Source organism: Leucoraja erinacea, chromosome 22 (assembly GCF_028641065.1).
Source record: "Leucoraja erinacea ecotype New England chromosome 22, Leri_hhj_1, whole genome shotgun sequence".
NCBI classification, from domain to species: domain Eukaryota; kingdom Metazoa; phylum Chordata; class Chondrichthyes; order Rajiformes; family Rajidae; genus Leucoraja; species Leucoraja erinaceus.
In genome coordinates, this window is record NC_073398.1 from 28,926,571 (window position 1) to 28,953,728 (window position 27,158).

The following is a 27,158-nucleotide window of genomic DNA, read 5'->3' on the forward strand; positions in this document are numbered from 1 at the left end:
TGACTGTGTCAAGTGTGAAATTTACTCGAGTCTTTTAGGAACCAATCCTAGTAATCCCGTACAGCAAACAAAAGGTTTGGTCATTCAGTGATCAGTTCTGCCCACCCAGAGTTCTGGAGAGAGTCTGGCCCTTGGAGAAAATAGAGATAGTAATCACCACTTGATTTGTCTCACTCTGTTTAAATGGGTAGACACCACCCAAACTCACAACATATTCTTCAAACCCACCCCCTCTCACTATATTCGTCAAGATCCTCTACCTCTGCACCATATCTTCGAATGCACCAATCATGCCCCCACGTATCTCGTGCAGAAAGGAACTGCAGATGCTGTTTGAACTGAAGACAGTCACAAATGCTGGAGTAACTCAGCGGGACAGGCAGCATCTCTGGAGAGAAAGAATGGATGATGTTTCAGGTCGAGATCCTTCTGGAGATATCACCCGAGTGTCTCCCTCCTTTCAGCACAGATCTCAATATTAACCACACATCAGGAAATGGCTTCACTGGATCATTGGAAATTATTATAAACCAAGTCTACTCATTTCAGTATTTCCCTTTCCATTTTTTTTTTTGGGCAGCACATTCCAGGTCATAGCAGCTTGATGCAAATTTATACCAAATTAGCTAAATTGTTAGAGGACATGGATCTGGGTCTTTGGACAACACCCTGTAGAGATAAACAGAATGGAAGAATTTAGATCAATGGGAAAAGAGCCATTACACTGTACCATTGCACTTCCCTTTGAGTAACGCAGTTTCATATATCTGATCCCTGGAACTTCTTCTGCATTTCCCTTAAATTTAGTTATTGAGGGGAAGCCATCTGGGAATCTTGGATTAGCTGCAGACAGACACGTCTGTGACAGGAGTTAGGAGGCAAGTTGATCCTCTCTGGCAACTCTCAATAATCCCTGCCAGGTGGGTTGAAGTACTCTAGATGATTAACAAGGGGGATTAATCGCTGGATCAGCAGCAGCGACCCGGCTGGTTCTGGCTCACTGACACTGAAGGCAGCAAGAAAATTACTCCCGTTGTTGAAATCGCCTAATTAACCCCAATTATGAATTGAGGCTAATTTTTTTTTTAAGATTAGTTTTAGTTATTAAACTGGGAGATGGAGGGATTTTTTCCAGCTGAGATGTTGTATAGAGCTATGCAGGTAGATGTAGGCTTGGTGAGGTAAGGTTCAGTCAGGACATTGCTGTGCACATTGTTCTTCTGATTCTGCACCCTGAAGCAGTATTCAACCCAGTACCTGCTCACTTTGCTCTCTATGATAGTGCACCTGCATTATACTTAAATAAACTACTACCATGAAACATTCACCAACTGCAGCTCCAACTGTGTCAGAGGTATGAATATTTTGCAGATACTATGCAGTACATTTGTGAAAAAAGACAATTGTTTATTGTTGCACCCCTCACAGAACATACATGAATGCACACAAACATGTATAGAAAAGCAAACATAGACGTGTATGCACATACAATGTACAAGTGCAACACACAGCTGAATGTATACATTTGCACACATTCATGTAAAAGACAAATATATATATAAAGACCCATCCATATATGAACAAATCCTTGCACAGGCACAGCTACACAATAAGCATGTACACACATAGGCACGCATTTAAAACATACTGATGTACTTGATTACACATAAGAACCTATTCATGTAAAATCATAAACAAATATAGACACATATAACATGCAATGAATCCTGAGCTACACACCTGTGGTGTACATGGTGACCTTCCATCGTGTGGTCATGAGCAGGGACAGTATTACTCACACTGGATTCCTGGCGTCAGGACAAGAGAAATGGTTCAAGGAGATGACGACCTGTTGCTGCAGCAGATCATTACACGTACAAATTTCCTGTCTATGTTCCCAATGTTGGGCGAGTCCAGAACCAGGGGCCACAGTCTTAGAATAAAGGGGAGGTCATTTAAGACTGAGGTGAGAAAAAACTTTTTTACCCAGAGAGTTGTGAATTTATGGAATTCCCTGCCACAGAGAGCAATGGAGGCCAAGTCACTGGATTGATTTAAGAGAGAGTTAGATAGAGCTCTAGGGGTTAGTGGAGTCAAGGGATATGGGGAGAAGGCATGCACGGGTTATTGATAGGGGACGATCAGCCATGATCACAATGAATGGTGGTGCTGGCTCAAAGGGCCGAATGGCCTCCTCCTGCACCTATTTTCTATTCCACAGTTACAGTTTATTATCAAAACGAATGGTTTTCTTTACTCAACTGTAGAAATGCAGAGCAGATTCATCAACATGTGCAAGGTGACGTGGTGGGGTTGCTGTCTTATTTTGAGATACTTCATTGATCTTCCCCCAAACACCTGTGAGCATAATTGGCAAATGACCTTTTGAAGTTAACAGGAAAAATAATCTAAAACACTTGGCAGCAGAACTAATGAGAATCATTAAAATTTCCTCTGAATGATGATGCAGTGATCTCTCAATTCTGAACAAGGGCCAGTCAAGATCATGCTCTTAATTCCACTCCAAAAGCCTACATTGACGCAGCATTTGTTACTTGGCTGGCCTATCAGCCTGATTTCTAGCACGTTGCCCTTCTAACATGGTCTGACACATGAGGAACCCTCGACCAGGAGATTGGCTCCTGTCTGCTCAGCTGGCAGAATTATATGGGAGCAAACAACCTGCCCCACTCACTTCAAAGTGTCCTCTTGAGGGAAAAATGGCAAGATTGGTATTTGGTAAAGTCCCCGAGAGTGTTTTATTGTCATATGTCCCAGATAGAGCAATTAAATTCTTGCTTGCGGCAGCACAACAGAATATGTAAGCGTAGTACACTGTAAACAATATAATAAACGAGCACACTTCAGTGTGTGTATATGTACATATATATATACATATACACACAAATATATATATATATATATATATACACATACACACACATATATATATATATATATATATATATTATACACATAAAAAACAAACAAAAGCCAATAATAGTGCAGATGTCTGAGTTTAGGAATATGTCTACACATAAGATGGTGTGTGACATGCCTGACACCCTGACTCCAGAAGACTGGAAGAACTCAGCGAGTCAAGCAGCACCTGTGGAGGTAAAAGCTTTCGGTCGACGATTTGGGTCAAGATTCTATATCAGGACTGAAAGGGTAGAGGACAGGTTGCCGGTGGATAGGAGCACCTAGCGGGTTGGGATAGCAGTCGTTAGGTGATAGGTGGAAGCAGATGCGGAGGGGGTGATGGGCAGGTGGGGGAGTGGGGACCGGACAGAAGCTGGTGGATGATCAGTGGAGACAGATGGGGTGGGAATGATGGGCAGATGGAACCAAGCCGGCAGAGGGAATGCAAGGATGAACAAAGGGAGAGGAAAACCAGGTGGACAGGTGAGTGTGTGAGAGGAGTGCACTGAGCGTGTGGGTTACCTGAAATTTGGAAATTTAATATTCATACAATATTAATGTAATTTGTCGTGTTTGTTAGTGCAGCCGTCCATAATAAAATAGAAATGGGATGGTGCTTAAAGAAACAGGATCAAAAGAATCATTACTGACAATAGAAACAGAAGGAAAAGAGAAAGCAGTGTCCAATCAGAAAGGGAAGGGCATGAGCAACAAGGCTGTTATTTTACTACAATGATATCACAAATCATCAGAGTGACATTCTGAATGTGGATTAAAAAACCCTGGACTTAAAAATTAAATTATAGCTTTGTGCTTGCTTTCTTTATTCAGGACTATCATTATGGGCTCAACATCAGTACAGAGACAAAGGCTCAGTGCAGTTGACAGCTTGTATATTGTAGCAGGCCAGGTGGTTCTGGGTCTCACCTGAGCTACATGGAGAGGACTCATGGAGTCAGTCTGGTGTCAGCTAAAGAATAAAATGGTTAAAGGAGGTTCAATTCACTTCTTTAAACATATGGAGAATAACAGAATTGGACTCAATTAGAGATGGCTAACAGATTTGTCTCACTCAGAGATGAAAATCTGCACTTAATATTTCATGAGTGAAAATGAAAAAAAACTATGGACCAATAAACAGTTTAAAAACAAAAGTGACTGATTGATGTAAACCCAAACGTATTTATTAAAGTGCTTTAGGAATAGGAATTTGCCATCTTCATCTTGTCTGCACAGCCCCAGTTATGGAACCATTTGTGATCATTTGTTAGGATCTTCTGCAGGAGCTTTGAGCTGTTCCATTCTCTTCATCTTCTGCTTCTACACTCCAAATGTCTAAAGAAAACTAAGTTTGGTATCATGCTCAACTAATCAGCTGTTTATTCTTGCTTGTTGCCCTATTTGAATTATGTTATCCAATGCATTAGATGCAGAAGCCTGCTATTAGTGACTCCTGAATGTTCTGGGGAGCACTGGCAATAGGCTAAGTTAACAATCGGGCATTCCTGGAGATCTCTACATTCCTTGAGTTTGTTTGGTTTAAGAGATACAGCAGGGTAACAGGCACTTCGGCCCCACCGATGCTGTACTTCCCAGCGATCCCTGTACACGAACACTATCCTACACGCTGCACAATTTTACCAAAGCCAATTCACCTACAAACCTGTAGGTCTTTATAATGTGGGATGAAACCAGAGCACCTGGGGAAAACCCACATGATCACAGGGAGAGCGCACAAACTCCGTACAGACAGCAGCCATTGCCAGGATCAAGCCAACTCTGTGGTGCTGCAAGGCAGCAACTCTAGCGCTGCTCCACCATGCCACCCATAGTTGCCTAGACTCTAAGCTCTGCCATTTACTCCATATACAATCTATTTCTCTGCTTAAAACCTACACAAAAAAAAAACATAGGCCATTTGGCCCTTCAAGCCAGCACCACCATTCAATATGGTCATGGCTGATCATCTAAGATCGGTACCCCATTCCTGCTTTCCCCCATATCCCTTGGTTCCTTTAGCCCTAAGAGCTAAATCTAACTCTCTCTTGAAAACATCCAGTGAATTGGCCTCAACTGCCTTCTGTGGCCGAGAATTTCACAGATTCAGAACTCTGGGTGAACACGTTTTTCCTCATCTCAGTCATAAATGGCCTACCCCTTATTTTTAATCGGGAACATTTTTCCTGCATCTAGCCTGTTCAATCCTTTCAGAATTTTCTATGTTTCTATAAGGTCCCCTCATCCTTCTAAATTACAATGAAAACAAGCCCAGTCGACCCATTCTTTCATCACACATCAGTCCCGCCATCCTACGCTGCACTCCCTCAATAGCCTCTCGTGTTAATGAAGTGCATGAGAAAGTGGGATAACATAGAACTAGTGTGAATGGGCAATCCATGGCCAGCATGGACTGAAGGGCCCGTTTCCATGCTCTCATCCTACAGTCACTTTCCCTAATGTCTCCAATATTGATTCAATATCAAGGTTTCTCTGACTAATACTCCTGTGAAATGCCTCAACGTATTTTATTACATTTGAGGCACTAAGTGAGTCAAAGATTCACGTACAGAAATGTTATAGCCGAGTTAGAGGCCACTCAACCCATCTTCTTGCTCTATGTAACCAGAGCACTCACCTGCCCATTTCCCTTGAGACTTACCAGCCTTTTGCTTTCAAACGCGTATTCAGTTTGTCAAATACATTGAATTTGCCTCCATCATTGCTCCCTTGGCAATGCATTACAGGTTCTAGCCACTTTTTCAGAGAAACAGAATGGAAACAGGCTCTTCAGTCCACAGTCCATGCTGACCACAGATCACCCATTCACACCAGTTCTGTTATCCCACTTTCTCATCCACTTCCTTAACACGAGGGACAATCTACCGAGGCCAACTAACCTGCAAAACTGCACGTCTCTGGGGTGTGGGAGGAAACTGGAGCATCTTGGAGGAAATCTATGCAGTCTTTTTTTAGTTTGGTTTGGAGATAGTGTGGAAACAAGCCCTTTGGCCCATCGACTCCATGCCGCCCAATGATCACTCATACTCTAGTTCTATCCAAAACACGAGGGACATTTTACAGAGGGCCAATTAACCAACAAACTGCAAGCCTTTAGAATGTGGGAGGAAACCGGAACATCCGAAGAAAACCCATGAGGTCAGATAGCATCGATAGTCAGGACCAAACCCGGGTCTGTTGCGCTGTGAGGGAGGCAGCAGCTCTACCAGCTGTGTCACAGTGCTGCCAAGGTTCCATGATGTTGAAAACAATTGTGAATGCCAGCAGTTGTTACTGAGGGAAGTAAAAACAGGAAAAAAGGGATTGTATAAGCTGCAGCCGCTTGAATTCTGAGCTATGTTTCCAGTTATCATGGATGGATTTTTATTTCCAACCACAAGCTGAGTTGCCAGGAAAACAGAATGGTTGGACCTTTGTATTTGCTTTGCTAACCTGAGCATGGGATGGTCTGCTGGGGCTGTTTGTACACAAGCCGAGTACAATCTGAACTCCTGGCACCGTCTTCCACAGGTTGGGGAGAGGAAAGAGTTATCCCAGATCTTATCAAGCGTCTCCCCACCTCAAATCAGCCGCTGCTTCCCCTCAAAACCACACGTCCAATCAGCACAAAAATTAATCTGTCTGAAGAAGGGTCTTGACCCGAAACGTCACCCTTTCCTTCCCTCCAGAGATGCTGCCTGTCCCGCTGAGCTACTCCAGCATTTTGTTTCTGTCTGCCATTAACCAAGTCTGCTTCAAGCAGCACTTTGTTGGGAATTGGGGAAGTTTGTCATACAAGTATCTGATTGTCTAGTAGAAAATGGTGCTTCTCGTTGCCACCAATCCTTTCCACCATTGGTATCTGAGAGAGCTTCTCCTATAAGCAGCTAAACCTTGCCCAATACCCTTTCGTCTCCTTTTCACCTTTAGCCTTTGTCACTTAGTGCACCCATTTGTCAATCAACCCTCCTTACTTGAATCCACCTATCTATTGCCAGGCCACAACCCTGTCCCCACCACTTCTCCAGCTTTCTACCCTCCATATTCCAATCAGTTGTAGGGTCCCAACCTAAAACATCATCTGTCCCCTACAGAGATGCTGCCTGTCCTGCTGAGTTCTTCTAGCACTTTGTTTTGATCATCTAATCCCTCTATATTAACTTCTAGGTGAAGCATCGCAGGGTCACTCAGTACATCCACTAATTTGAGCTACGTAAGTATTCTAGATGAAGGGTGGGGCTCGTGGTGCATGAAAGGACACCCCTTTAAAAGTGTAGGAAGCTTAACTCCATGGATGAAAGGCTGAATTAGACGTTGGTTGTTTTATATAAACAAATAACAAAAAATTGAGGCAGCTGGTTAAATGGTGGGGTTGTTTACACAAAACAGGCCAACAGCCTGACTCATGCAGATGCACCAGAGGTGTACACAACTTCTTTTTCGCATCCGAGACCGCAGAACCGAGTTTAAAGTGTGACTCTGGTTGGTGGGACTGAAGGACGAGCGTCAGAACCCGTTTCAGATTTAGATCAATAGGATAAACCTTTCTTCTCACTATTAGTCATAACTGTCCCAAGTGGACATGAGCCTTAATTAGTTTGTCTACTTAAGTAACTTATATTCTCTAAGCTCCTGTACTGTAATTCAAACAACATTCCCATGACACCCTGTCCCTACCCCATCCACAGTTCAATAGCACATTACCTTATGTAACAATAAAAAAAGTTGCAAGATATTTTTTTAAAGATGACTTCAAGACAAGGGTGGAATTGATGAGCACAAGTGAGATTAGGTAACCGGGAAATGTGGGTAAATAAACTCAATTGATCAAGCGATTTTATTCTATGTTAGGTAATGAGAAATAAAAGCTGGCAATTCTACACACAAGGACATATGTTGCTAAATTAAACTGCAGGAGGGCAAATAAGTGAGCTCAACATATTTTGAGAAGCAAAGATGCTTTCTAAAGATTTCACTATAAATTGTGATCAAGTAGAGTGTTTTAGAAAGATCTCAAATTATACCATGAATTTGGTTCAAAAACCATCAAATCAAAAACCATAGAAATTGATTCACCAGGCAGTAGAGTGGGCAACACAGTTTGTAGAGCTGTTGTCTCACAGTGTAAGAGACCTGGGTTCGATCCTGACCTTGGGTACTAACTGCGTGGAGATTGCAAGTTCTTCCTGTGATTGCGTGGGTTTCCTCCTTCATCCTAAAGACGTGTGTGTGGGTTTGTAGGTTAATTGGCTGCTGTAAATTGTCCCTTACGTGCAGGGAGTGGATGAGAAAGTGGAATAACATAGAACTAGTGTGAACGGGTGATCAATGATCGGGGTGGAACTTAGTGGGCCAAAAGGCCTGTTTCCATGCTGAATTTCGAAAAACGAAAAATTGTACCAATACAGGATAAGACTGATGCTATACAAAATGTACGCGAATTGAGGAATGCTTCAAGATTCTCAAATTTACTTGTTCAGCAAAATTTAAACATCAACGCAGGAAACAAGTTTATCATAAGTATGTAGGACTTTAGTAAAGGGGTGCACATATATATTTTTTTAATCTTAACGGAATTAAGTAAAGTTCACTTCACAAAAGCTATAGTTGGTTTTCTTTGATGAATATATGACCTCTTCACAAATTTGTTATTCCAATAACATAATTTTGGAAAGTACACTGAAAATTAAAAATGTTCTAGCAAGAGTTTTTCCAATGAAAACTGGGTAATTCACAGAGCACAAACTGTATTAATAATACTAGTTTGCCATTTCCCCCTCTAATTGTCACTTGTCTCTTTATTCCATTATCTTGGCACGTTAGTCCAGTGATTACCAAGGCTGAGGCCGAACTAGACCATTGTCAGCTTGATTCCAAAATAAGTTTCTCATCACCCATCTACACCATCCACTTTTTCCCCTCGGGCCTCAGCTACTCTGCACCTGGAACCAACATCTGTACCTTTTATATGACTGTAAGAAACCATCTGTACCTGATGATGTACCCGCTCACATTATCAAAACCTGCAAGGACCAACTGGCTAGAGTTTGAGGACATCATCAACCTCTCACTACTGAGGTTGAGGTTGAGGTTTCCACCTGCTTTAAAAGGGCATCAATAATACTCAGTGCCCAAGCAGAGTAACGTGGACATGCGTTGAAGACCACCAACTGGTAGCACAAACATCCATGGGCGATGAGGCGCTTTGAGAGATGGCACATATCAACTCCTACCTCAGCAAGAACCTGAACCCGCTACAATTTGCTTATCGCCACAATAGATCAACAGGGGATGCGATCTTGCTGGCTCTCCACTGGATGACTTGGATAATAAAAACACATATGTCAGGCTGTTGATCATAGACTATAGCTCTGTGCTCAAGACCATGCTTGGGAGTCTGTAATTTCTCAGAAGAATGAAACAGTCAAGGAGACCGTAGTGGGAATTATTTTCTCCAATTTTTCAATGAAAACGTTTTGTTCATAGTTTGATATCTTGTAGATCGACACCAAGTGTTTCTAGCTCTGATCTTGACGCAAGGAGGAGTGACAGCGCTCCATCTCATAGGATTGATTTCATACCTCTTTGGTTAACGGAGAATCTTCAGTTTTACCACTGAACAAACTCTTTGCACTTCTTGTTGGTTTAATTTATTATTAAAAAAAACTCAAAAATTCAGCGTCTATTTTATCTGAGAGGTACTATTGAGCAGAGATGAGGATGTTAGCACTCTAGAAGACACAACAGCAGTGTACATTTACCTTTTACCATCAGTTTTGATGCATTGTGGATGAGGTGCAGAGCAAAGCTGTTGTGTTTTTTTTCCAGAGAAGGCGGAATTTCATTAAAATGAACTATCATCCAATTACTATAGAAATGGAAGTCTTCCTTTACTGATCCAAAATGGAAAAGAACACTTGTCTAACATTAATCTCTTGCATGTTTTTTACTTTATATGTACTTATTGATATTTTAAGTTAGACACTCAAGAAGTGCCAAATCAGTAAATCATAAACTATGGGGATTTGTGTTAAGTCTGACCAGTATAAATACATGAAATAACAATCATAACAGTATTATATAGGGAGAATGGGGAGGGAGGAATTGCAGACTAATGAGGCAAAAATTCATACTGATTCAGTACATTTAGTAAATGAATGAGGGGACACAGCAACGTGTAGTCCCGTTAAATAATTAAATGAAAGCTGAGCAAAGTTTAAAATCTATACATCTCACACCCAGATAAAGTTAGGGTTTGAACAATGTTGGAAGAGAAAGAGTTGGAGATGAGAGCAGCATGGGATGAGATAGAGTTGCAAGCATAATCTTGATGAAATTGGGATGATACCATTTAGAGGAGGAAATGTAATTGGAAGGTTTACAAATGGGGGGAACAAACACAGATGATAGAGGAAACAAGGAAGAGAGACGGCACTTGTGGGGGTTGAGTTACCCTGCTGAACATAGGCCATTTTGTCTGATCCCCAATGAAGTTATTTGTCCTGGCTTAATGGATCAGCAGCTCTCGACAAAGACTGGATATCTACTTTATTCACTCTACGTTTCTTGGCCAATGCCGCTACAGCAAAGAGCACTGTGTGACTGCAATAAACGAGGCAAAGGCCATCAACCTCCAACTTACCAGGATTATTAACATCTTTATTACACACTATGAACTTGCTAAGTCCATAAAAAAGCTGTCGGTGTTTAGTTGGCAAATCACATTTCCCAAACAAACAAAAAAAAAAAAACATGGCAAACAAAATCAAATGCAAATTACTTCATTCAAATACATTTTCAAGAGTATCCAAGGGGAATAAATATGGTAGCAAACAAACCATAGTAGTTCTATGACCTGCAGTCACTTTCAGCAATTAAAAGAATGTTTTCTTTATCATATATACAGTATTTGTATCTACATGAAGATCCAATCTTTGCAATGTCACCTTGTAATAATGTGGCCACCTTCTGCAGTATCCATTGGTACACTTTACTATTTGAATAAAATATCAGTGAACAAATAGGAATTTTAAAATTTATAGGAGTCCTTTTCAATCTATTCCAGCTTGTTGAATAGGGTTGCTTTTCACAATTACTGGAACACATTTATGTGGCTACAAACTTATGCCCTAAGCCCCTTCTCCTAATAATCCCACTCACTAACCAGAACCCAAAGTCAACAAGCTTTTGTATGGATTTTAACCAGCGCTGTTATGGTCTCAATACACCTAATGATAGAGCTTTATCGATTCTTCATGAAGGGGAATGGGAAATTAAGTACAATGTTATGCTGAATAATATTTTAATAAAGTGTGATGAAAATTGTGGAAAACCATCACATGTTCTACATCCAAAATCCAGCTATCTCACTGCAGATTTTCTATCCTCCCAAATAATGAACCGGAGAAGGGTTCTCAACACGAAGGTGAAGAAGCTTGGTTGTGGCACATGTCGATCATTTCAATGAGTGACAAAGTAATGTAGTGCACAAAAAGCAAATTGGCACCTTATCTTAAGTGCAATTTATTTTTCCTGACAGAACACTGGGCAAGCATCAAGTAACCCCAGTGACAACATGGCAGTGCAGTTTCCCAGTCTTGTTCCAAGACCAAGAAAAGTTAATGACAAGGAATACCAAAGTAGCTTAAATAACATCCAGCTCCACAGTATTTTGACTTTATTAAGCTCTCTTCACTTACCCATAACTACAGAGGAGAATTAATCACTGTGTCACAATACCTTGCATGCATCACTAGGTATGGACAACAGCATCTACACCATGCAACAAGATCATTGATATCTTTGCTTCTGAAATATCAGGATGAGTGAGAGTAATTCCATCACTTGCCCCAGTCACTAATACAACACATTGTCTTTCATTTGTCCAGGTCTTTTGGACAATGCCAAATAAAGTCCATATTTAACTCTTAGCTTCACTTCTAATTTTACTTATTTGAGTTCGTCGATTCATTTAGAAAATAAATTCCACAACTGAAAGTTTTTTTCTCTCCAGAAAAACACCAGGAACAAGTTGCAGACCACAATACCAGGGCTTTGAATAGCCATCTTACCATTCATGCAGTTTGACAAATGTGCTTCAATGGAAATCTAAAATATGTATCACGTTCATTTATATGAATTTGTGGGTTAACATAAAGGGATGGAACAATTGTGTCCTGCATATTAATTTGCATGGAAACCAACCAGAGTTTCCTAAATGTTACAAGTGAGAGTATTCTGTTAACCCAAGGCTCCATTATTGATCAGCTGCCTACTTTCTCTTCCTTGGTCTATTTACTAATGTTAAAGGCACTATACAAGTGCAAGTTGTAGTTGTATCCTTACTGTTATTCATTGGGTGGTTTTAATTCAATTCACAGCAAATATTCTCAACTTCCTTCTTGACTGCTCATTTTGTGAACATGGCAGGAGAGGGTGGACGAGAATCTGTCCCTCTCTCCTGACCTAGAGTCTTAGTCCTTGGCAGTGTTGAAAACCTGCAAATTGGTACCTTTGTGTCCAATGTTTACTGCAACACATTTCTTTATAGATATTAGCCCTGGTGGAACTTGGGCTTTACATCTGTTACTTGGGGAACTGGCGGGAAATGAATGAAGTTCATGGAAAATTATAATCAATAAAAGTAATCAGTGTCTGAAAAAGGAGCCTGTACATTCCCTCCAGTTGCCTGATCCGCAGAGCTCTCCGAACAGTTTGTGTTGTGCTCAAGAACCCTGCATCAAAATTAAACAATTCCTCCACTTTGATGACCTCGAAAAGATCATCCACACATTTATCTCCTCCCGCCTAGATTACTGCAACTCTCTTTACACTGGCATCAGCCAACCTTCCCTGTCCCGCCTGCAACTGGTCCAAAACGCCGCAGCGAGACTCCTGACAGGCACCCGAAAAAGGGACCACATCACCCCGATCCTGGCCTCTCTCCACTGGCTCCCTGTGCGGTTCAGTATACATTTCAAGTCCCTCCTCTGTCTATAAAGCCCTCAATGGGCTTGCCCCCTCCTACATTAAGAGTCTCCTCACCCACCACTCCACCTCCAGGTCCCTCGGATCGGCCGACTTGGGGCTGCTGAATATCCCGCGGTCTGGGCATCAGCTTAGGGGTGACCGCGCCTTTGCGGTTGCAGCTCCTAGACTGTGGAACAGCATCCCCCTTCCCATCAGAACTGCCCCCTCCATCGACTCCTTTAAGTCAAGGCTAAAATCTAATCTATACTCCCAAGCCTTTCCTGATGTCCACTGAGCGAGGGTTATATGTATATATATATATGTAGTTTGTTTGTTTATACTATTCTTATAACAAATGTAAAGCACTTTGGCCAACGAGAGTTGTTTTTTTAAATGTGCTATATAAATAAATGTGACTTGACTTGCATCTGCAATTCCTTGGTCTAGTTTGCTTTGACCCTTTGCATGGACCCTGTCTGACTTCACATTTCTCAAACTCCTACCAGTTTTTTGGCCCCTCTCCTTTCCCCAAAGGTTCTGGATGGTGTTTTCAACCCTCTGGCCAAAGAAGTGGCCTTCCTGGACTCAAAACCTGAAGACGTTCGTGTGGGAATCCAGAGCAGAGTGTGATCGAAAGATGAACTCAACCTCATACTACTTATGTCTTAGATCCCCTGCAACTTTTAAAGGACATCCATTTTCCCAAGATAGAAATATCAAATACTAGAGGGCACCACTTTAAGGTGAGAAGAGCAAAGTTTAAAGGAGAGTGCAGGGCAAGTTTTTACACAAATGGTGTTTGCCGGGGGTGGTGGTGGAGCCAGATAGGATACCTTCATTTAAAAGACTTTGGGATAGGCACATGGATATGGAGAGAATGGATATGGATTATGTGCAGGCAGATATTGTTGGGCTTGGCATCACATTCGGCTCAGACATTGTGGGCTTAAGGGTTTGTTCCTGTGCTGTACTGCTCTATGTATGTATATATGTATCTAACATACATTAAATATACAGGTTTATACACACAAACAGGGGTCACTGGGGAGTGATAGGAAGGGAGAATGGTGATTAACCCACTCCCATGCTGTGGAGTTGAACACAGCGGAGACAAGGGATGTATAACTTTCTGCTTTAATTGAATATTTAAAACAAGTGAAAGAGCAATAAAGTAAAAATCTGCACACCAACCAGAGATTAGTAGGTAAAAGGATCGTTGTTCTGGTTTCTGCGCCAACTTTTATTAAAATGGAAAATGCTGAGATCCGCCCCTAGTTCCACACACCCATGTCATTCCAAACCTCTGGAACCACAATTATAAAGTTCCCCAATCAAGATCACTAATAAACAAGACAACTTTGCCATCTTCAGTCAAAGACACAAACACTTTGTGCATAAATACAGAGAAACGCATACAAATAGGTCTGATTTTCCATTTTCCTTCCTTTGGCCCACCCACCCCATATAAAACAGTAAATACAAGAGCTTGAAATCTCTTTGAAGATAATATTAGAGATGAGAGGTCCTTCCGTTACCTTTTCTCTCTCAAACACTAAAGCCACATGTCATGGCCTACTTTTACTTTTATGGCCAACTGTTGACACACAAGACACCCGATTGCTGGACTCCAAAGCTGGACGTAAGTACATGAAAAGTTGTTTTGCCACTGGTTAAGTCCTCACTGTTCCAGCGTCACCACCTCCACTGCTTGACCGTCCATTGTTACCCCAGATGACTGAATTTCTGTCATTCGAGTGGTGACAGGGGCCATTGCAACCTGCACAGGCCTGTTGCCCTGGGCCAAGCTGGTCACAACAGTCTGGTACATGCTCACTGGAATTTGCACCAGGCCTGAAAATAAACGAAAGGGAAAGATCAAGTTAACAATGTAGACAAGAGTCCTTACACCAACATCACCACCATTTCCCTCTGAAGAAGCAATTCAATTTGTCGATATCTCCAAACAGGTTGTTAACTCCAATTATGGTCCAATAGGACATTTGAAAGCCACCTGAAATATTACCTTCGCTCATTTTATTCTTCCCTTTCTTTAAAAAAAAAACCCATTTCTTTCTCATTTTAAAGATGTTGATCATGAAATGTTATTTAGAACACTGAAGAGTCAAGGGTGCATCTCGGCAGCTATAGGAGTACAAGAGTGGCACATTGGTGCAATGGGACAGTTGCTGCAATACAGCGCGTGCAGCGCTGGAGACCCGAGTTCGATCCCGACTACGGGTGCTGTCTGTACGGAGTTCGTACGTTCTCCCCGTGACCTGCATGGGTTTTCTCTGAAATTTTCAGTTTCCTCCCACACTCCAAAGACATTCAGGTTTGTACGTTAATTGGTTTGGTAAATGTCAAAATTGCCCTAGTGCGTGTAGGATAGTGTTAATGTGTGGAGATTGCTGGTCAGCATGGACCCGGTGGGCCGAATGGCCTATTTTCACGCAGTATCTCTAAAACTAAAAGCAGACAGAAAAAAACACACACTCATAGTCATGGACATATACATGCTATCCTATATAATTAATGGTTTCATCTGAGAGAAAGTACTTTCCAATTTCCAAGGTAATAAAGTCAGACTAAAGAAAATCCCAAATCTTTTTATACCAACATTAAAAACAAGATAGTAACCATGGAGAAGATAAAAATCACTCAAGGATAAAGGAGGGAATTTGTGCTTAGAGTCAAGGGTTAAAGGTGATAGATTAAATAAGTACTTTGCATCTGTTTTCAAGGAGCAAGACTCAAGGGGGGTAGTGAGATCAGTGTGGAGAATACTACTAGGCAAGGGCAGTTTGAGAGTGAGGAGGAGGTGTTGCGGTTCTTGAATAGCATTAAGGTGGATAAATCCCCAAGACCTGATGGAAACTATCCCAGGTTATTGAGAGAGGCAATAGAGGAGATTGCTGGAGCCATCACGAAGATCTTTGCATCTTCTTGAGCCACAGGCGAGGACCCGGTGGACTGGAGTGTAGCTATTGTTGCTCCTTTAACAGACACAGTGAGAATCCAGGGAATTATAGGCTGGTGAACCTCACATCAATGAAAGGGAAGCTACTGGAGAGGATTCTTCAGTAGCTTCCGTTTTACTTTCGTTTGGAAGAGAATGGGTTAATTAGGGACAGTCAATATGGATTTTGTACACAGTAATGGATATCGTCCACAGGGATTTTAGTATGCCATTTGATAAATTCCCAATGGTAGGCTGATCCAGAAGATTAAGGTGCATGGGATTCAGTGATTTGGTCATGTGGATTCAAAACTGGCTTGCTGATAGGACAGAAGGTTGTGGTGAAAGGACAATATTGAGGATGGAGTCTGTGACCAGCGGAATTCCGCAGTGAACTGTGTTGGGAACTCTGCTGTTAATGATATATATTAATGACTTGGACATAAATGTAGACTGGTTGGTTAGTAAGTCTACAGGTGACACCAATGCTGGGGTCACGGATTGTGAGGAAGGCAATCACAGTATATACAGTGAGAGAGATGGCGGAGAAATAGCAGATTAAGTTTAATCCGAGCAAGTACGAGGTTGCCCACTTTGGGAGGTTGAATGCAATGGGAAAATATACAATTAATGGCCCTTAGCACCATTGATGTACAGAGGGATCTTGAGGTCCATGTCCATAACTCCCTGAAAGTAGCAAAACAAGTAGACAGAGTGGCAAGGAAAGCATATAATATGTTTGCCTTGGCCAGGGCATTGTGTATAAGGAAGTCATGATGCAGCTTTATAGGACTTTGGTTAGGGTGCATTTGGAGTAACACGTCAATTCTGGTTACCCCATTATAAGAAGGACATGAATGTTTTGGAATGGATGCAGAGGAGGTTTACCAGAATGATGCTTTGATTAGTTATTAGCAATAGGAGTTATTAGCAATAGGAAGAGGTTGGACAGATTTGGATTGTTTTCTCTGGAATGCCGAAATTTGTGGAGAGACCCGATAAAAAATTATGAGCAGCAAGGTAGGGTAGACAGTCTGAATCGTTTTCCCAGGATGTAAAAATCAAATATTTAATCAAAGTTCAAGATGAGAAGAGCAAACTTTAAATGGGATGTGTGGAATATGTTTTCTTTACAGAGGGCAGTGAACGGCTGAAATATGGGCGGTAGTTGAGGCAGATACAATAGTGTAATTTAAAAGACTTTGAATAGACATATAGATATGCAGGGAATGGAGAGACACACAGATTATGTGCAGTCAGATGAAAGTTGGTCTTCAAGTCAAGTCAAGTTTATTCGTCACATACACATACGAGATGTGCAGTGAAATGAAAAGTGGCAAAAATGAAAAGTGGCATCATGTTCGGCACAGACAATGTGAACTAAAGGGCCTGTTCTAATATTCTGGATTAGTTCCTCAATTCCGATACAAAAATGATATTTCTCGGACATTCACATTCAAACTCCCTTCAGACAAGAAGTTACGGTGATAGATTAAAATATAGCAATCTACACTTTAATCATCATTCCTAACCATGTAGTTCCTGCATAACCTTGCCGTAACCTCCGCATGGAATGTTCCTCAGCCTTCATTTCCAATTCAAGTCCTCTGCTTTCTAGAGCTAATAACTTGTTCATCCTCTCCTCTAAAATTAGTAGCTGAACACTCAGCCAACTTGGTTCTTTATTCTAGAACATCTCCTCTCTATCTTGTAGGTTTGGTTCCTGCCTTATCTCCAATTACTCTAGTTTTGCTTGATGTCCATTTCCCTTCTGTGAAGCAGCCTTTAAAATGCTCTGAAGTATGTGCTGTTGTTCAATCACTATCTGACAAAACTCAAGGTATCTGAAAGTATGTTTCCTGGGAACATCCCCCCATTATGAATAAGTAGGTAGGAGGAATGTAATGGAATCAGATGCTTGCAAGATAACCCACACATACTTACCTGGGCTGGATGCAGAGGGCCTCTCTCACTGACTCCTGTGGCACAGTGAAGAGGGGCTGTGCCCAAAACACACCCAACATCTTCCAACAACCAGGAGAGCTGGGCCTCACCAGCTATAAAAATTGTCACGCATTTTAACAATTCCTAAATGTCACTAACATTCAGAGACTTTTAAAAACTATCAACGTTGAATTAAATAATTAAAGAAAATAATTTAAATGTTTTAAAATACTAAAGTGACTAAAACACAATATTCAACCAAAGCAAAATCAATTCCCATTCAAGTTGGTCGTGGTTCACATGTAGCTTCTAGTGGACGTAGATGTGATTTGCTGCTCTCAAAGAAGCAAAGATTATCCTCTGTTACCTATTTTCTAATAAGAATTAGCATTTCTGTTGCCAGAGGAACAGAGGAAATTTTCTCCCAGCATAAGAATAGTTGGGTAGCAGTCAAGAAGAGTTTGCTGTACTGATAATTTACTAAGTGGTCAGTTCTAAACAAATCAAATTTGTCATTCTTGATTCAGGAAAGGATGGAGGTAAAAAAATCTGTCTCTGATGACAATCCAATTGGAACCCTGAACATGGATAGTATTCATAGGTTCAACTGAGCTATCGAAGAGGTCAGGCAACCAGCTGTTACTCACTGTGATTGCTCAGTCATGAATAATCGACAATTGATGACACAGGGCTGCATAACTGAATGCCAGTAAACATGTGAAGTCTTCAGGAGTAATGTGTACTGTAATGTATACAGGTGGCACTGTAAACTAATATACTTGTTTGGCACTAGGTAAGTGTTTTAGTTTTAGAGGTACAGTGTGGAAACAGGCCGTTCAGTCCACATCAACCAGCAATCACCCGTAGACTAGTTCTAACCTATACACTAGGGCCAATTTACAGAAGCCAATTAAACTACAAACCTGCATGTCTTTGAAATGAGGACGAATAACTGGAGCACCCGGAGGAAACCAATGCGTTCACAGAGAGAACATAAAAACTCCATACAAACAGCAACCGTAATCAGGATCGTACCTGGGTCTCCAGCACTGTAAGGCAGCAACTCTACTGCTGCGCTCACGGCAAGAATCTTTCTCCTCTCATCCAAATGGCTAATGGGGCGGACCGGTGGCGCAGCGGTAGCGTTGCTTCCTTACAGCACTTGCAGGTTCGATCCCGACTACGGGTGCTGTCTGTAAGGAGTTTGTACGTTCTCTCCGTGAGCCGCGTGGGTTTTCTCCGAGATCTTCAGTTTCCTCCGACATTCCAAGGACGTTCAGGTATGTAGGTTAATTGACTTAATGTGTGTTGGATAGTGTTAGTGTGCAGGGATCACTCGGTGCGGACACGGTGTGCCGAAGGGCCTGTTTCCGTGCCGCATCTCTAAGCTAAACTATTTACTGGACGGTGAGTGGCACCAGCATATCTGGAGATTGGGAAAGGTTCAGCATAGATGTAAATTGCAACATTTTGTATTGTGAATTATCTTGGCCGCGCAATTGGGTGATTTTTCTTTTGGAAATCGTAGTCTGCCAAAATCTCTTCTATTTAAATATCTGTCCTTGTGTAATAAGGTTAGATGTTGAGCTACGTCTGCATGGTTTTACCATGCCAAGTTATTTTTAATTCATTTTGAAAGATTTGGAGGACCTAGCCATGTGAATGATTTAGCAGAGTTAATCCTACGGGTTATATAATTGATGATTAATTTGTAAACAGACGGAGCTTTTATTATGTTTTTCAGTACTTCTGTCTATACGTCTAGAAGCAACCACTAATTAAGCTAATCTTTACAATTTCACCTTGACATGAGATGACAAGCTTTCAAAGTGTATTAAAAAAAAATCTCTTATCCACAATCGCCCTTACCCATCCCGACGCTCATACACAACCAAATCACAACATTCAAAAGAAATGAAGTGGACATAATTAGTAGCTATTAATAGACAAACACTCACTGGGGAATAGGGAGCATGATTACTCCTGGTTCTCCTAATTGTACAGTCTGGCCCTACCTTCGCATGTGGTTACTGGAAAAAGGTAATAATGGATTTACCTGTGTTTTACTGAGGACAAGTCTGGACACCAAATCAAGTAATATGTCGGGGTACATGGTGATTCACGAGGGATAAGAGACAACCACCACGAAAGGCTGGAAAGGGGAGAACTGCTCACCTAGGAGGAGAGGTTTAGAGTTGCCCTGATAGAGGTTTCTCAAGACAATAAGGGATATAATGATAGAGGGCAAGCATTCCCTTTGACAAGTAGATCGCCAATTAGCAATCATGGATACAAGATCACTATCCCAACATCTTATGAGAAGTGAACTAGGAATGTTTTCAAGTCGGAATTATCAGATCTGAAGCATTCTATCTGTATGGGTGCTGGATGCTGATTCTATAAATACTTTTAAGGTTTAAGGTTCCACTATACTTTAAGAACCTTTAAAATGAAAGTAGCGGAGGGTGAATGATTACAAGAGCATTATTTCCAGACATGCCCTGTCTAACTCTAATTTTACTAAAATGCTGGGTGTCAGTAAAAACAAGTTAGATCGTAACCATGAACATTTTTACCACTTAAGAATAAAATTCTAGACATGACAATTTGGCCCAAGCAGTTCTACGCTCCACATCAGCTACCACCCATCCCTCTAGTCTGAAACTATTAGCCTATCCTTTTATTCCCTAAATGATTATTCAACTTCCCCTTGAATGTGTCAACATTAATTACTTCAGCTACCCTTTACATTTCATCATGTGCATTGTAAAGCAAATTCTATGGAATTCCTTTTGGACTTAAAAGTTACTATCATGTAGTTATGCCCCTATGTTTTGGAGTCCCCAGATGTGAAGAGCACAGCACTTAGGCCAACTTTATAAGGAACAAGGAAATATGCCAGACTGTGAATAGGACAGAGCCACTAGCTTGTCATAAGCTCCACACTTAAGCTCATTACTCCACTCCTAGACTGACTTGGATTCAGTACTTTTATTAAACCCAATCACCCAATAACATTGCTCAGCAACAAAGCTTCTACTTGATTCTTATAAAGAAAAGGGTTGAGGCTAATGTGATGGGAGAGGGGATGGCATTGCAGAAATCATATAAAAAACAGAAAGTGGAGAATTTTTCTTCACTCCATGCCGTGAATTTCACCTGGGTGCGGCTCTGAAACAGCACAGAGAACTAAAACAGACTTAATTGCCAGCTGATGATGAATACTGAAAAACATACTTCTGGCAGCCAAAGTGGGCCTTTGATAAGCATGTGCGTTATCAGGTACTTGCTTGTATATCTGATTTGTCAATTTGACTACTGTAGTTGAAATGCTGGAGTACCACATAAATATCTGTGAACATAAAGAAGGGAGTAAAATAAAATACTTAGTAATATAATCCGATCTGTCATAAACTGTAGATTATCTGAAACTGCAGCCGCCTGCTTCCTAATTTGCTCACCCATGCCTGCTGACCTACATGGACTCCCAATCTAGCAATCCCACAATCTTAACATTTGAATCCTTGTATTCAAATCCATCAATATCCACTTACATTGGCCTCTTTGCTCTTCCAATTCTTGAACCTTGCCTATACCCAGTTTTGTAATTACGCCAATCACTGGCTGTATCTTCACCTGCCGAAATCCTAACTCTGGATGTTCCTCCTTAAACTGCTTGCAAACCTTAAGACAATCCTCAAAACCTACCTTTGCACAAGACACCACTCTAACTGGCTTGCTGCTAAATGTTGTCCAATTACATTTTTGTGAAGTGATTTAGGACATTACAATGTGTTGAAAGATTGTACAAATGCAAACTGCTTATTGCAACAGGTAGCAGAAACACCGCTAGCTCTCTTTGTATTTAAGAACTTGGGGATAACGCTTGAGGCAAAATTAGCATTGAGGCACTTGTCTTGACCATTCAGCTAATTAATAATTAAACCACCCATGCTTTCAGAGAAACTTAAGTTGCACAGAAAGGGAATGTCCTGCTATGATAGAGGACATTTAACAGTGAAGGGATGAGTCAGCAAGGTATCAAGAATAGCCTGTTGGGGGTCTATTCTAGTCATAAGCGGCTTAATTATTTCCTCTCAATATCCTTTCTAGAGTTGAACTAGTGTTTAATGTAGATTTAAAATATCTCGCCTTTCGCACTCTATCCCTTTGAAATAAGGCCCATGATCTCGTACACTTTATTAGCTTGTTTTTTGTTTAGTTTAGTGACTGTCTTTCAATTCCAGACCCGAGGTTACCTTTAGATTAGCCTAAATACAATATTTTTGGTGCAAAAACAAAGCTTTCCACAGGTTAGCAAACCACAAAAATGGAAAAATATCACTTGAGGCCAGTCAGAAGATAATGTTTACTGAAACCTAACGTTACACCTACATCTAACTGTCCAGAATATTTCACATTCAGGTTTACATGCAGGTACGTTTCTCACAGAGTTGCAACCAAGAGTTCATCAACTCAAGGTGCGGACTGTGCTGCGGAGTAGACAACTGAAGATAGTTAGAGAACTTCCAACCATAACCCACTAATACTCATTATTTGGTGGAAAAACATCTGAGAAAACACTGCACTAATTGTATTAGTATATAAGCAGACTAAATTTGGGGTGAAAGACAGGTCGAGGAATTCTGTTCTATTAAATGGAAAGAAAGGAGTGGATATAAACGAGCAAAAGAATTATTGAACGAGGTGTACAAAGTGTTGAAATGCAGAAGCTGAACATGACTGGAAATAAATATGAATGGAAGCACAGGAAATCTGGATTTTTTGCCAAACGGATGACAAGTGACTGAAAGAGTAGTGTGGGGAAACAGCAGTTTTCCTTTACAGGGCATCAGTACTTGTCCTGAGGAAACGTGGCTCAAGGAAAATTATTGATAAATTACTTACTTTCCCTTCTAATCCAGTGGTCTGGAATCCCCATTCACATCAACAGGTCTCTGATCCTACCTCAGATTTAAACTGAATTAAGTTTGGAGAGGTGATTCCCCAGTAAGACAGTGGTTCACTGCTGGATACCTCATAGTGGCACCATCTCTAACTCGGCAAGTCTCAGACCTCAGTGTTCAGCAGCACGTGATTGAAATTTCAAGGCTGAAAGTTAGCAGTTCTAGCCAGCAAGTTTTGCCTCATTATAGGGAAATTTGAAGTTATCTACTTTAGTAGGAGTAAAAGGAGAGCAGAATTATTTTAAAATAACGAGAGAACAGGAAATTTGACGTACACAGTAACCTGAATGCCCTGGACACAAATCACAAGCTAACATGCAGATACAATGAGTAAAAATGTAAATGTGATATTAGTCATTATTACAAATGGATTGAGTATAAGAGCAAGGAAATCACAGAAAAATTAATAGCACCTTGGCAAGACCATACATGAAGTATATCTTTACGTTTGTGGGAGTGCAATAAAGATTTGTTAAGACTGATTTATTGGGATGAGGGATTATTCTATGACAAGCGATTGAGTAGACAAGTCCCACATTCCTTTACACCCGAAAGATCGAAGGGCCTAATATGATTATGTCTCATGTTTTTGGAATGTGGTATTTTGGGAACATTCAGAATGTTATTTATCCAGAGTTTCAGATGGGCTGTATTTGTGAATCTCTGAAGAGTCCACTAGAACACTGCAGAGGGCAGTTAAGAGTCAACTGCATTGGGCCGGACCAGGACGAGACTGGTTAGGGTGGAAGGCTTCCTTTCTAATGTACATTAGGTTTGTTCTTTTAAAGCATCTTAATGGTTACATTTAGTTCAAAACTTGCAATATTCAAAATATCTAATTTAAATTGCTATAATGCCATAAAACACTCATTCTTTCTAGATTTTGACGTACGTCTTTAGAAATCCAATACCATGCTTTAAATAAATATAGAGCTACCCAAACTAGCAAAATAAAGCTTATGTTTAATGGAACTGAAAATGCTTTCTGGTTAAATGAAAATCATTAAGTTTGTCAAATTATACCAACATTTCATTCCCCATCAATATACTCTGCTGCAAAGGATAATATTATCAGGATTGGCTCATTCAGAGTTTGTGATGTCCCTGCTATGAGGGAAACAGGCTGCAACTAGCCTATCAGCTGTTGCTGCTCCAAAGCTCATTATCCTATATTTTAAACTATGGCTGACAGTAGCTAGCCTGCAAAAGATTACCAGGCAACACAATCTGGAGATGAGTTGATTATAATAATTACTCCTCTGCTAATCATTTTTTAAAGCAGTTAAATCTGTCTCTCTTGATCACCTGTCTCCATTTGGAATTATTTTCAGATGTGCAGATGGATTTAAAAAAATCTGTCTTAATGCAATTGGCACATTTTTATTTTCAATTACTCTGCTATACAATCAGCCTTCATTCCTGTCATTTTAATTTAACAGTTCCATTACAGACATCACCGGACATGCTGTATTAAATTGATTGCAGTTTCAAAAGTTTAATTGTTGCTGCTCCTGTCCTTGATTTCCCTCACATTTTTCATGACGGTCTGAATATTCATCCTAACACTATCCATAATTAAACAAATGGAATAAATACTGTATCTGGTTGTTAATAAATAGCACAAACCATTATTACTACAGTGAAAAATTCTTTAACCATATATGGGATATTTCTGAAAAGTCCGGGGAGCTCTTGAAGTGACACTAATTTTTTATTGTTAAACATAGAAACATAGAAAACAGGTGCTGGAGGAGGCCATTCGGCCCTTCGAGCCAGCACCACCATTCATTGTGATCATGGCTGATCGTCCCATATCAATAACCCGTGCCTGCCTTCTCCCCATATCCCTTGACTCCACTCCTAGAGCTCTATCTAAGTCTAACTTAAATCCATCCAGTGGTTTGGCCTCCACTGCCCTCTGTGGCAGGGAATTCCATAAATTCACAACTCTCTGGGTGAAAAAGTTGTTCTGGGGAAAATAACTCTCACCTCTAGATTTTTTGCCAACACTTTAAATCTGATTCCTCTGGTTATTGAGTCTACTGACAGTGGAAACGGTTTTTCATTATTAAAAACAATTCATGCTTTTATCTGCCTGCATTAAATCTTCTCTTAACTGTACCCACTTTCTGAGAAACTCCATCTTCTCAATTCTCCTTATGTAAGAAAGTGTTTCCTTAAATTTCCCCAGAATCCTCTTTGCATGCTTCCTGTAATGTTGTGCCCACGAGTGGAAACCAACACTTCCACTAATCAGAAATGTATTAGTTTTAGCACTATTTCCTTGCTTTTGTATTCTTATGCCTCCAGAACATCAAAGTACCCTGGATGCACCTTTTTTTTTTAACATCCTACCGTGTTTAAAAACTTAGAGGCAAGAATGCAACCATTAGGTCAAGCTCATATAATTTGTTTGTATGGTGCTGGTTAATGGATATATTAATCTCAGACATGTTTCTTTCACAGGACAGGTCATACCCTGTTTAGAGAAATCGCACTAACATTCAGTATCTTCCCTTCCCTTTGTGGGCGCTTCACTAGATCATGCACCTCTAACTTTGGTGATACCATCCAAACATGGCACCTCTTATATTCAGCATTTTCAAAATGAACTAAATATCACAAGTTTGAATCTTTACCAATACTGATTTCTCGATCCAGTTTGTTGAACTCAAGGGCTTTCTGTTGCTTGCTGCCCATGGAACTGCGGCAGACAGCGGTCAACTGGGAAGCGGCAACCTTTACAGGAACGTACAAGGCCACTGTGAATTGCAAAATGAGAGGGGAATATGATGGAAACGGCACTGACACATGCAAAATGAGGCCAGCACCACTAGCAGAAGCACCCTGACTTTATCTCTTGCTGCGCCCCTAGCTACCAAAGCCCTAACCTCTGGAGTTTCCTCTCTAAACTTTTCTGCACAAATGATATTACCCTTTAATTTAAGCTATCAGCCATCCTAATTATGTCCTATGTGAATCATACTTTGCTTGATAACACCGTAACAGTATAATGCTTTGCCATGTTTTACTAATTTAAAGAGCCTATATAAATGCAAGTTGTTGATGCCTTCCAGATAGATCATCACTCTAGCTTCCTTGCAAAACCTACGTACCTCAAGGACATTCTACAATGGGTCAGGTATTACCAGTTTATGCTTTGCCACCATGACCAGGTATACTTTCTTCAGAAAGCTTGCTTTTTAAACAACGGGCAATTCTTTGCAGACATACCACCCAAACAGCCATGTGATATGTGCTAGCCCACAGAATGAATACACCAATTACTCAGTGTGGAAGCAGGCCAAATCAAGAATACATTCCAACAGGGAACTTGACAAGTGGGACTGTCAGGTTATCCATCAGGGTCAAGAAGCTTTGTTAAATTGGCTTCTTATATGAGGAAGACCAGGCTTATGGTAACACTGTTACCGTCATACTGGCTTGACACTAGGTAATTCAGCAAAAAATAGGAATCAAACCCCAAACCGTTTTGGCTCGATTCTACACTGGATAAACTCACAGCCACTTGTAAGATTTTTGGAATATGCTTTAAAAAAAAACCTCTCAAGAGTAAAATTTATTTAATTCCACAGCAACTGAGCTCAGGAAAAAAAACAAAAAACGGGAGGCCAGAGTAGGGCCTCTACAGTGTGGGACAAAGAGGTGATCTGTTCTGCAGCTCTGCTGCTGGTGATTACAGGCTGCAGATTAATGTGGTCATGTGAGATACTTAGAACAAGGCAAGCTGTCAGGAGCTGCTGCGGTCAGCGTGAGCTATCGATGCAAAGCTGAATAAAGATCGGAGGTATAGAATGGGCAGATTCATCTATTTTCGATATCTTTAACCTGCCAAAGAGCAGTTCATATGTTCCACAGTCATTTATCTCTTCCTCATTCAATTTTTAAGAATTTTAATTGACATTTGATGTGCCCAGGTTGTTCTACTCATCTCAATGTTCCCTATTCTTTTTCACTTGACCAATGCACTGCACTGTACACTTTAATCTGAACCTTCCCAGTGACAACTCTAGCACAGACACACAAGCACACTGTAAGTGCTTATCTGTGCCTAAGTGACAAATATGGCGTCTAATATTATTTTCCCCATAGTTCTGGCCTAGGAGCAATTTAACCATACACTCTACTTAAACACTTCAACTATCCTTCCACATGAAAAGGCCAGTCAAAGCTTCAACAAAGTCCGTGCTGGAATTGACATTAGATCTATGCTTACTCGTCTGCAAAACAGGGAAATGTAGCAACTGGGGGAAAAAAAAACACCAATATGATCTGGGTCTTAGTCTAAATAACAACAGCGAAAATTGTAAGTATAAACCTGTGTCAAATGGGTCCATTATTGTGTCAAATCAAGAGATGTATAATAGAGGATGTACAATTGC

The 27,158-nt window shown here is 40.8% G+C and overlaps 1 protein-coding gene across 13 annotated transcripts in view; it reads right to left on the reverse strand.

The window, feature by feature from the left end:
* Positions 1 to 10,450: 10,450 nt before the first annotated feature.
* Positions 10,451 to 27,158, reverse strand: part of nrf1 (nuclear respiratory factor 1) — a 71,145-nt gene continuing 54,437 nt past the window's right edge. For 5 of the 13 annotated variants that reach the window (XM_055653354.1, XM_055653358.1, XM_055653357.1 and 2 more), the window contains 2 exons: positions 25,395 to 25,517; positions 10,451 to 14,739 (listed from right to left, as the gene is read on the reverse strand). In XM_055653354.1, the coding sequence (XP_055509329.1) occupies positions 14,567 to 14,739; positions 25,395 to 25,517 (296 nt within the window). In that variant the 3' untranslated portion in view covers positions 10,451 to 14,566. Of the gene's footprint in view, positions 14,740 to 17,788; positions 17,902 to 21,025; positions 21,141 to 25,394; positions 25,518 to 27,158 lie in introns of all 13 variants that reach the window. The other 8 variants (XM_055653362.1, XM_055653367.1, XM_055653364.1 and 5 more) reach the window with 5 other exon arrangements.